At 47.6% G+C, this 12,384-nt stretch overlaps 1 protein-coding gene across 1 annotated transcript in view; it reads right to left on the bottom strand.

Annotated features, from left to right (window-relative positions):
- Nucleotides 1–12,384, bottom strand: part of CLCN1 (chloride voltage-gated channel 1) — a 53,251-nt gene that overhangs the window by 30,508 nt on the left and 10,359 nt on the right. Inside the window, exons 2-5 of the mRNA XM_073331061.1 lie at nt 4,222–4,375; nt 2,329–2,460; nt 1,471–1,599; nt 1,227–1,360 (exon numbers count right to left, since the gene is read on the bottom strand). Coding sequence (XP_073187162.1) covers nt 1,227–1,360; nt 1,471–1,599; nt 2,329–2,460; nt 4,222–4,375 — 549 coding nt within the window. The remainder of the gene's footprint in view (nt 1–1,226; nt 1,361–1,470; nt 1,600–2,328; nt 2,461–4,221; nt 4,376–12,384) is intronic.

Here is a 12,384-nt window from a genome sequence, read left to right as displayed (position 1 = left end):
TCTGGTCCCAAAGCTGCAGACTTTAACCAAAAACTGCTCAGTAGGTCATCTATCTCCAGCACCCAGACACCCAGTTCCCAATGGAATCCAAACCCCAAATACATCCATTTTAATCTGTATAAAGCTTATACAAGGTAAACTCATAAATTGTCCACCCTCTATAACACTGATAGAGAGGTATGCACAGCTGTTTGCTCCCCCAGGTATTAATCATTTACTCTGGGTTAATTAATAAACAAAAGTGATTGTATTCACTATAAAAAGTAGGATTTAAGTGGATTCAAATAATAACAGACAGAACAAAATAAGTTACCAAATAAAATAAAGCAAAAACACGCAAGTCTAAGCCTAATACATTAAGAAACTGCTTACAGATAATATCTCACCCTCAGAGATGTTCCAATAAGCTTCTTTCACAGACTAGACTCCTTCCTAGTCTGGGCCCAATCCTTTCCCCGGTACAGTCCTTGTTAGTTCCAGCTCAGGTGGTAACTAGGGGTTTTCTCATGACTGCAGCCTCCTTTGTTCTCTTCCACCCCCTTTTATAGCTTTGGCACAAGGCGGGAATCTTTTGTCTCTCTGGGTCCCCACCCCTCCTTCTAAATGGAAAAGCACCAGGTTTAAGATGGAGTCCACCATTCTTCCTGGGCTGGCTTACAGGAACACAGGAAGGCTTGCAAGTAAACAGAGCCATTTACAACCAATTGTTCTAGTCAATGGGAGCCATCAAGATTCTAAATGATCATCAATGGCCCACACTTTGCATAATTACAATAGGACCTCAGAGTTATACTTTATACTTCTAGCTTCAGATACAAGAATGATACATGCATACAAATAGAATGAACACACTCAGTAGATTTTAAGCTTTGTAATGATACCTTACAAGAGACCTTTTGCATAAAGCATATTCCAGTTACATCATATTTACACTCTTAAGCATATTTCCATAAATCATTATGGAGTGCGATGTCACACTTCCTTTAACCCCTTCTCTAGCAAACCTTTTACAGAGTCAGGAAAATGACCAATGGGAGGTCAATGCTGTAGGGAAATTCAGAAACAAAAGCAGAGTGCGAGGTGGGGGGAGAAATGGCCCCTTGTCCATAAAGATAAGCTATTTATAGCCCCTTCCTCCCCAGGGCTTCACAGTGCCCAAAGAGACACCTATACCTGCCTCCCCCTCCCTGGCCATTACTCCACACAGACACAACAGCAACACTCACCTCTTTCCCTATAGGCATGCCACTCCCCAGCCCAGCTGTCAGGCCTACAACTTTGGCCACAAAAGCTTTGAGCGTGAGGTATTCCTTGAGGACCACTCCCCGCATGATTGTTTTCAGCTCAGGAATCCCAGACCCTGAAAAAAACCAGACCAGAGAATGAATAAATAAGCCATAGAAACAAGGAACATGCCATACAGAAAAAGAGACAGACAAAGGCAGATCTTCCCTTGCCCCCTGCTCTCACCAACAGCCTGTGGGGAGACAAGGTGGCAGAAGACAGCAGCAAAGAGGATGAGGATGAGGGGGTAGGTGACCCAGGCCAGGTACTGCATAGGGACACTCGGGTGCAGCTCCTTGTACATCCACTTGTAAGCTGTGGGCAGACAGAGCAGGAGTCAGCGAGAGCAGTACCTCCCCAAAGGGGCTGATGAGCATCAAACAAACCCAGCTCAAAATCAGGATAGCCCCACCGAGAACAATCCAACCACGTTCAGGACTGAACCCCTCAGCAGAAAGGGGTCCTGCCAGCAGACAGCAGGTGTCACAGGGAGCAGTGTGTATTAGGGGGATGTGAAACACAAGGCTGAATGAACCTGAAGACTGAATTCACCCCAGTATAAAGAGGACGTGGGGACTGGATTAGAGGAGCTGTGTGTACGTATGTATCTTGAGAGGAGAAATATAATATTAAATTAACACGACTTCATGGTCAAGCCATACCATTCTACCTTGGTCTGTAACTGTTAAATATCCTAAGCTAAGCAGAGGATGTCTGGCCTATATTTTGAGGAGCAACTTCCAAATAAAATGAATGTTCTGCAAGATCTAGTGTGACTCTTTAGAAGAGGATACTCTCCCCTCTAGGTCAGTACTGATCCCAGTGCCCCAGTGTGGTGCGAGAAAAGCTGTACTCAGGGAGTGGTGTGGGTAACAAACTAGGGGATATTCTGCCCTGGGAGTTAGTACTGACCCCAATGGCACTATGGGGCAATGTGCTGCAGGGAACTGGTGCTGAAGGATGAGGAACATGAGACATTAGGCATAGAAGTGAATTGTTCATGTGATTTATGAGGCAGTTTCATAGCACCTGAATGGGACCCACCCTGCAGGCTCTTGGCGCTGGCATAATCCATTCCCCAGCTCACCAGTGCCATGACCAGACCCAACAGAACCAGGAATATCCAGTCTTCTCCAAGCTTCTTGGTAACATATTTCTGAATGTGTCTAGAACAGTCTGTGGATGAGAAAAAGTCTTGAGACAAGAGGGTAAGCCAGGGAGGGTCAAGAAATATTGAGGAAGCCCCGTGTCTGTCTCTTCTTTCCCTTATTGAGGATGGCAAGATAGCAGTGTGACATTCTATACCTTGGGGGAGCACCCTGTAACCTCCATATTCCTCATTTATATATATTTGTGATCTTGCATATAAAGCAAGCCATGTGAGGTATCAGGGGAAAGGTTATAATCTGCTGAAAGTCATTTTTCTATCCAAATATGTATATCATTAATGCCTATGAAGTTGTGAGATTGTGTATGGTTGTCACTAAACCATGCTGTAAATTGGGGGATCAGCCAGATATTAGCTCCCCAGAGGCAACAGCAAGGAAAATAACCAATGTCCGGGTGGAATGTCAAACAACCCATCAACAACCATTGTCCAGCAAGGGAGTTGCAATTCAATGACTCACCTGAATGCATCATGAGGCCACACCAGGGGAATTGCTCAACCTTGCCTGGAGACTCAGCAATGCCCCCAGACATGCCTGGACTTGTGCTCCCCAAGTACATGGGACTGAGGGTATAAAACAGAACACAGTGGCCACAAGCTGGACCTTTCCCCTGCCCCCACCTACGCTGCAAGCAACAAGGACACTCTGAAGACTCCAACTGAGGGGACTGGCCCAGATTTCAAGGGTGAAATCTGTATACTAGGGACTGCAATATCCAGTGGGGTGAGAAAAACTGCTTAATCTATATGTTGCTGAGTCTAATAGGGTTGAAAATTTAGACAGCGTGCTTATATTTTATTTCTTTTAGTAACTAACTCTGACTATTTGCCTATCACTTAAAACACTTAAAATTTATCTTTTGTAGTAAATAAATTTGTTTAACTATTTACCTTTACCAGCAAGTTTGTATGAAGTGTGTGGTAAATCTGCTTAGGTTTTGCAAAGGCTGGTGTATGTCCACTTTCCATTGATGAAGTGGTGAACCAATTAATAAATCGGCATTGCTCATCATAAGCAGTGCAAGACAGTATATTCCTGGGGTACAGTGCTGGGAGCTTGGGGGATTTGACTCTGGTGCCTTTCTCTATGTGATTCATGAGTGGCTCTGGGAGCATTCATGCAATAAAGCTGGGTGTGGGGCTCCACATGCTGTTGTGTTGAGTGATCACAGTGCCTGGAGGGGCTTGCTGTTGGTTGCTAGCAAGGCATTGTGAGAGATAGCCCAGGCTGGAGAGAGTTCAGGGCACACAGCAGTCCCACACTCTCAGGCTGCACCCTGGAGATCCCATCACAAGCAGCTCCTGTGGAAACATCATGTCTGAGTGCTGGAGGACTCGGCACATATCCCTGTGCTATACAGTACTGCAAAGTCATCTGCAGTATGGGCAGGATGGGGTGTTTAACCTCTTGTGCACCGGAAGGAGAGATCTCCTCAAATGATCCCGCAAGTGTGAAAAGGCCTCTTTCTACAGATCTCCCCCTACAGGAGATCTGTAACCTACTGTGTGATGGAAGGAGAGACTGCTCTGAGAAAAACTATCCCTTGCTGTCACACATATTCCTGCGGGGCAGATGGGAAAGGAAATTTAGCCTCTATTAGCTTCTCCTCTTCCACCCAGTGGGACTTCTTCCTCCTTCTCCTGGAACAGTGTGCACTTGTCCCCCTTTTGCCCCACTTGAATTCCATCCCTCTGCACCTCCAGCTTGAACTGTCCATCTTTTGGTAATAAAGTGAGCCTGTCTGTCCAGTGCGGCTGAGTGGTCCTACCTTGGCATTTGGAGTACCGCTCCTCTTTGACTTCTGTCTGGCTGTCCTGTTTCTGGGGGCTCTGGCTGTTCCCTTGGGTTTCTTTCTCACCCAGTAGTTTTGCCGCTTCCTTCTGTGCAAAGTCAGAGAGCTGGTCTGTGTACTGCCTATAGAGCTAGAGGAGCCAGAAGAGGGAAAGATGAGAGGAAAAAGCAAGGTTAATGTCCCAATTCACAGACAGAGACAAAGAGACAGCTCCACAGATGGACAGAGAGTACCACAGACAGTCAGATGCACAAACCCAAACAGAGAAGACAGAAACTCAGGAAGACCCAGACAGACAGAGTTTGTCTCATTGTTCTTCTCCTCTGCTGGTCCTTACCTATTGGGAGGAAACAACTTCACACCCAGAGTAGCCCATCCACTGTTCCCTGCCTACAATCACTCCCCATCATCTCCAGCCACTTAAGACTGGGTGTGACCACTGTGAGCAGCTCCTCTCCACAGCAAGCATGGTCTGGGATTGGGGGGTGGCATGAATATTACATACTCCATGTGACTGATCTTCCCTCAAACATGTCTCCTGTCACCATATTGCTGGGGCCAGGCCATCATCCACAGTCTACTCCAGGGCTACAGACTCCCAACAACTTCCATTCCTAGTAAGGACCAACAGGCTCATTTAGGGCAGAATGGGGCTTTTGCTGACCATCCCATCCTCCCTCCACATTGTGCCAGAATTGGGTGATCGTTAATCCACCAGTGATAGAGCTCAGCTTGAATCTCTCAGTGGTGACAAATCATCTTTCTCCATTGCCTGGACTAAACTATAGTATTAAAGCTGCATTTTCCCTACAATGGTTTGAAATACGGCCTTGCTTTCATAGAATCATAGAATATCAGGGTTGGAAGGGACCTCAGGAGGTCATCTAGTCCAACCCCCTGCTCAAAGCAGGACCAATCCCCAACTAAATCATCCCAGCCAGGGCTTTGTCAAGCCTGACCTTAAAAACTTCTAAGGAAGGAGATTCCACCATCTCCCTAGGTAACGCATTCCAGTGTTTCACCACCCTCCTAGTGAAAACATTTTTCCTAATATCCAACCTAAACCTCCCCCACTGCAACTTGAGACCATTACTCCTCGTTCTGTCATCTGCTACCACTGAGAACAGTAAAGATCCATTCTCTTTGGCACCCCCCTTTCAGGTAGCTGAAAGCAGCTATCAAATCCCCCCTCATTCTTCTTTTCCGCAGACTAAACAATCCCAGTTCCCTCAGCCTCTCCTCATAACTCATGTGTTCCAGTCCCCTAATCATTTTTGTTGCCCTCTGCTGGACGCTTTCCAATTTTTTCACATCCTTCTTGTAGTGTGGGGCCCAAAACTGGACACACTACTCCAGATGAGGCCTCACCAATGTCGCATAGAGGGGAACGATCATGTCCCTCCATCTGCTGGCAATGCCCCTACATATACAGCCAAAATGCCATTGGCCTTCTTGGCAACAAGGGCACACTGTTGACTCATATCCAGCTTCTTGTCCACTGTAACCCCTAGGTCCTTTTCTGCAGAACTAATGCCTAGCCATTTGGTCCCTAGTCTGTAGCGGTGCATGGGATTCTTCCGTCCTAAGTGCAGGCCTCTGCACTTGTCCTTGTTGAACCTCATCAGATTTCATTTGGCCCAATCCTCTAATTTGTCTAGGTCCCTCTGTATCCTATCCCTACCCTCCAGCTTATCTACCTCTCCTCCCAGTTTAGTGTCATCTGCAAACTTGCTGAGGGTGTAATCCATCCCATCCTTCAGATCATTAATGAAGATATTGAACAAAACCGGCCCCAGGACCGACCCTTGGGGCACTCCGCTTGATACCAGCTGCCACCTAGACATGGAGCCATTGATCACTACCCGTTGAGCCCGACAATATAGCCAGCTTTCTATCCACCTTATAGTCCATTCATCCAGCCCATACTTCTTTAACTTGATGGCAAGAATACTGTGGGAGACCGTGTCAAAAGCTTTACTAAAGTCAAGGAATAACACGTCCACTGCTTTCCCCTCATCCACAGAGCCAGTTATCTCATCATAGAAGGCAATTAGATTAGTCAGGCATGACTTGCCCTTGGTGAATCCATGCTGACTGTTCCTGATCACTTTCCTCTCCTCTAAGTGCTTCAGAATTGATTCCTTGAGGACCTGCTCCATGATTTTTCCAAGGACTGAGGTGAGGCTGACTGGCCTGTAGTTCCCAGGATCCTCCTTCTTCCCTTTTTTAAAGATGGGCACTAAATTAGCCTTTTTCCAGTCGTCCGGGACCTCCCCGATCACCATGAGTTTTCAAAGATAATGGACAATGGCTCTGCAATCACATCCGCCAACTCCTTTAGCACTCTCGGATGCAGCGCATCCGGCCCCATGGACTTGTGCTCGTCCAGCTTTTCTAAATAGTCCCAAACCACTTCTTTCTCAACAGAGGGTTGGTCACCTCCTCCCCATGCTGTGCTGCCCAGTGCAGTAGTCTGGGAGCTGACCTTGTTCGTGAAGACAGAGGCAAAAAAAGCATTGAGTACATTAGCTTTTTCTACATCCTCTGTCACTAGTTTGCCTCCCCCATTCAGTAAGGGGTCCACACTTTCCCTGACCTTCTTCTTGTTGCTAACATACCTGTAGACACCCTTCTTGTTCCTCTTAACATCCCTTGCTAGCTGCAACTCCAAGTGTGATTTGGCCTTCCTGATTTCACTCCTGCATGCCTGAGCAATATTTTTGTAGTCCTCCCTGGTCATTTGTCCAATCTTCCACTTCTTGTAAGCTTCTTTTTTGTGTTTAAGATCAACAAGGATTTCGCTGTTAAGCCAAGCTGGTCGTCTGCAATATTTGCTATTCTTTCTACACATTGGGATGGTTTGTCCCTGTAACCTCAATAAGGATTCTTTAAAATACAGCCAGCTCTCCTGGACTCCTTTCCCCCGCATGTTATTCTCCCAGGGGATCCTGCCCATCAGTTCCCTGAGGGAGTCAAAGTCTCCTTTTCTGAAGTCCAAGGTCCGTATTCTGCTGCTCTCCTTTCTTCCCTGTGTCAGGTTTCCTGAACTTGACCATCTCATAGTCACTGCCTCCCAGGTTCCCATCCACTTTTGCTCCCCCTACTAATTCTTCCTGGTTTGTGAGCAGCAGGTCAAGAAGAGTTCTGCCCCTCGTTGGTTCCTTCAGCACTTGCACCAGGAAATTGTCCCCTACACTTTCCAAAAACTTCCTGGATTGTCTGTGCACCGCTGTATTGCTCTCCCAGCAGATATCAGGGTGATTGAAGTCTCCCATGAGAACCAGGGCCTGTGATCTAGTAGCTTCTGTTAGTTGTCAAACGAAAGCCTCGTCCACCTCATCCCCCTGGTTCGGTGGCCTATAGCAGACTCCCACCACGATATCACCCTTGTTGCTCATGCTTCTAAACTTAATCCAGAGACTCTCAGATTTTTCTGCGGTTTCATACCAGAGCTCTGAGCAGTCATACTGTTCTCTTACATACAATGCAACTCCCCCATCTTTTCTGCCCTGCCTGTCCTTCCTGAACAGTTTATATCCATCCATGATAGTACTCCAGTCATGTGAGTTATCCCACCAAGTCTCTGTTATTCCAATCACATCATAATTCCTTGACTCTGCCGGGACTTCCAGTTCTCCCTGCTTGTTTCCCAGGCATCTTGCATTTGTGTATAGGCACTTGAGATAAATGGCTGATCGTCCCTCTTTCTCAGTATGAGGCAGGAGCCCTTCCCTCTCACCATCTCCTGCTCGTGCTTCCTCCCGGTATCCCACTTCCCCACTTACCTCAGGACTTTAAAAAGCATGTCCACATAAATGCCATGATAGGGCTATGTGTTTATCATTTCTTAGCTCAAACGTATGCAGTTTACTAGTAAAAAAACATTTTCACCTGCTGCCAACTTTGCACATTCAGCCTGGTATTTGAGAGTCAAGCTGGGCTCCTTCCCTCTTCATAAACCATAATAAAGGTTCTGCTACACAAATTGTGTCCTCACTGACACCTGTGCAACCACATTGTCTTCAAAGTGTAGTCTTATCTGTGCCTGTAAACTGCCCCCCACCACCTCCCGAAAGGCACAGGTGTCACAGAGAGCCTAATTATGTTGATGTTGTGCAGGATGGAAAGATCCCAGCTTGACCCTCACATCTCAAAGGGATGTTGTGGTGCTGCTTTTAAAAAGAAAACTTTTTTACTTGTAAATGGAGTACAGTTGATCTGGAATCATTGAGATGGTAAATACTAAGGCTATGTTTACACTTTGAGCTGGAAGGTGTAATTAGCGGCTTAAGTAGACATACCTGCACTAGCTCAGACTGAGCTAGGGTGCTAAAAATAGAAGCACAGATGCAGTGGTGGGAGGGGCTAGCTGCCCACAGTATGTGCCTTGCATCTTGGATGGGATCATACTTGTGGCGGCTTGCCATTTGCACCACCATGGCTACTTCTATTCTCAGTGCACTAGCTAAATCAGAGCTATTGCAGGAATGTCTACGCAAGCTGGGAATGACTAGGGTGACCAGATGTCCCGTTTTTAAAGGGATAGTCCCGTATTTAAGCCCCCCTGCAGGTGTCCTGACTTTTTCTTTAAAATGGGTAAATTTTCCCATATTTTCTGTCTCCCCCCACCCCGCATCAGTACTGGCGGGTCCTGCTGCTGGCCAGATCCCTGCTCGTCAGTCACCAGCCCACTAGCAGGGAGCAGGGAGGGGGTACAGTGACTGACGATGGGGGTGCGTGTGCAAGGCTGGTGACGGAGCAAAGATGCAGCGCGCAGGGCCAGCCGCTCCCCACTCTGGTCTGTCAGCACAGCCCCTGCTACATGTTGGCTTTTGGCCCTCAAGACCCGTCCCGCATCCCATTTCTGGCTGGCACTAACTGTGCATTGCAAGCTGTGGTGGTTAGTCAATGCAGGCAGGCACCAGGCGGCGGCCAGTTACGTGTCACCTTTATGGACTCCCCCTCTCACTGTCCTCTCCCTGCTTTGCCCCTTCACCCCCTAAGCCCCGCTGCTCCTCCATATCGCCCCAGGTGGGGCACATCCTGCTCCCAGCACTGTGCAGAGAACCAGCTCCTGGTCAGAGCTCTCAGCTCATCACAGCCTGGCTGTCAGGCTCCTTCCTTCCCCCACTGCCTCTGGCTGGGCCAGCGCCCTGGGAAAGCTCAAGACCCACCGGCCCAGTCACTGGCCAGGAGGAGCCAAGCCCTACATGTGCCAAAGCCCTGCACAGCACTGGCATGGGAAAGCCTCTCCACCCCTCAGCTTAGCTCTGGAGTTGGGGGGGGGAAGCAATTTCCAGCTTGTTCCTGTATCCTCCCCTGCTGAGCCACCTCTCTGGCTGGTTCACTGAAGGCCCTGAAGTCAGGTTCCCTGGGCCCTGGTGCACAATATGTCCTTAGGGCTTAACCCCTTCCTGCCCATGCTGGAGCCGGGGGACAGGAGGTGGTTGGGTTATGTCAGTGCCCAGCAGCAGCCTGGAGGTATTAGCTGCCTGATCCTGCTGCTGTTGGGGAGGGTTAACGTTGTTCTTCTTGTGATTATTCAGATTTTCTCTTTAGAGAATTATTTTTGTAGAGCTCTTCTTGGCAGAAATATGAAATGTGGGGGGCCTATTTTCAAATAAAAGTTTTTATTCCTCTTGTAAAAAAATAAAATAAATACAAAATTAAAAAAAAAAAAACAATGTGCAGGGAGGAAGGAACAAGCTGCTTCCAGCTGGGAATGGGGGGCATGAGGGGAGAAGAAAAAGAAATGAACTCTGCAAAGACATGGCCAGGTCATCCCTTCCTCCCCTCCTCCCCTGCTGCATCTGGAAGTAGCTCCTGTCACTTCCCTCCTTCACAGTGCCAAAAGGTTGCTGCTGACCATATTGTGGTGTGAACCCTGGCAGAAATCTTGGGGGGTGGGGGTGGGCATGTGACCCTGCATGCCCCCCCCCATCTGTTGTCTCGGCAAGACATGGCACCAGGTATCGGGAGAGCATTGTCTCATTCTGTAAAGCCCATGGGGGTATTGTTTTGAGCTTAATAATAGTAATAATACAGTGTAAAGGTGTAAACATCCTCAGATCCCTCTCCAGGGAGGCCTGACTCCCCTGTCAAAAGTCTTTAGTGTTTCCACTCCTGCTCTCCTTGCTCGCCTTGTCCCTATGTCCCAGCTGTGGATCCACTCCACCTCACGGGGCTGACTAGTGTGACCCTGCTTCCCCTATTAGAAAAGATGGGCCAAATTCAGATCTCATGCAAAGCAGTTGGTTTCACTGGAGGAGCACACACTTACACCAGGACTGAATTTATCCCTCTATATTTTAATCTAAATGCATGGTCTGCACCCATCCCCCTTTCAGGTGCTATTACTTCTGCAAACCCCATAAACTAAACTGGACTATGCCTGGTAATAGTTGGAGGAGAGACCTTCTGAAAAGGCCAGGTGTTGCACAGAGTGGTGTGGGTAACTCAAATAAGCCAGCAAATATATAGAGATGTACAGTATGGTATAATCAAATGTGAAATTTCTTCTGGTTACAGACACTCCCTGGAATTGGTGCAGATGTAAGGGGACTGTTGTAATGATGCTGCCCGTGGGAGCCAGCTGAGGTCACTCAATTAGGGTGAACTGCAAACAGAACGGGGCAGACAAACCCCAAAACCTGGTGGATATTCCAATATTTAGATATACCAAGCCAACACAAAACAGCTTCTATAGTACAGTAACTCCTCACTTAAAGTCCTCTCTCCTTAACGTTGTTTCAAAGTTACGTCGCTGCTCAATTAGGGAACATGCTCATTTAAAGTTGTGCAATGCTCCCTTATAACATCGTTTGGCTGCCTGCTCTGTCCACTGCTTGTAAGATTTTGTGGAAGAGCAGCAACTTTACAAGGGAGCATTGCACAAGTTCCCCTTCTCCACCTCCTCCCCCTCCCTCCCAGCGCTTCCCCCACTTTCTGGGAGGGAGGGGGAAGAGAGCCCCCTCCTTTCCCACCGTCCCAGAAAGTCAGAAAGCGCCACGTCTCCACTCCTCTCCCTCCCCCCCAGAAAGTCCTAATCGCCGACAAACAGCTGTTTGGCAGCGCTTAGGACTTTCGGGGAGGGGGGAAAGGAGCTGCTCCAGATGCGGTGTGCTCCAGAGAAGAGGTGGAGTGGGAGTGGGAAGAGGAGGGCCTGGAGTGGAGCGGGGACAGGAAGAGGTGGGTCTGGAGCATCCCCTGGCAAAGTCGACGCATATTCTTCTCTGGGTAAGCTGCCACTGCTGCTGCGAAGGTGCTTCCTAGCGTCCTTGCCTGCAGTGGGCTGTGCCTGTGTGGGGTAAGCCAGGGGCACTTCCCAACCACAGTACAGTACTGTACAGTACATAATGCCTTTTGTCTGCCCAAAAATTTTTTCCTTGAAACCTAACCCCCCGCATTTACATTAAATCTTATGGGAAAATTGGATTCGTTTAACATCATTTCACTTAAAGTTGCATTTTTCAGGAACATAACTACAACATTAAGTGAGGAGTTACTGTACCTCACTGGTTACTCAGAAGTTCAAACAATGCAGTTCCCTTAAAGTACCAAGCCTCAGGCCTCTATCCAGTCACACGTCAACCATATAATGATGACTTGGAGAGGAAGGGGTAGCTCAGTGGTTTGAACATTGGCCTGCTAAACCCAGAGTTGTGAGTTCAATCCTTGAGGGGGCCATTTAGGGATCTGGGGCAAAAATTGGGGATTGGTCCTGCTTTTCAGCAGGGGGTTGGACTAGATGACCTCCTAAGGTCCCTTCCAACCCTGATATTCTATGAATTCTGAAAATCTTACTTCATCATATAAAATAACAGGTTTTCCCAATCCCAAAGGATCAGGCCCCAGACCCAGGTACAATTATAACTTAGATCTTACCCAAAATACACACTATAGTCAATTTTTGTTAACTAAACTAAAATTTATTAAAAAAAGAAGAGAGAGTGTTGATTAAAAGATCAATCTCCATACAGACTTGAATTCAATTCTTGAGGTTCAGATAGATAGCAGAGATGAGCTTGTAGTTGCCAAAAATCCTTTTAGAAATGGTCCATAGGTTATAGTCCAATGTCCATATTCAGTGTGACTCCAGTCAGTGACTGGGGATCTCAATCCTTATGGCTTAAGGTTTCC

The sequence above is a fragment of the Lepidochelys kempii genome, chromosome 1, assembly GCF_965140265.1.
Source record: "Lepidochelys kempii isolate rLepKem1 chromosome 1, rLepKem1.hap2, whole genome shotgun sequence".
Lineage (NCBI taxonomy): Eukaryota > Metazoa > Chordata > Testudines > Cheloniidae > Lepidochelys > Lepidochelys kempii.
The sequence above is the reverse complement of the archived record's forward strand: the minus strand, read 5'-3'. Positions and strand labels throughout refer to the sequence as shown.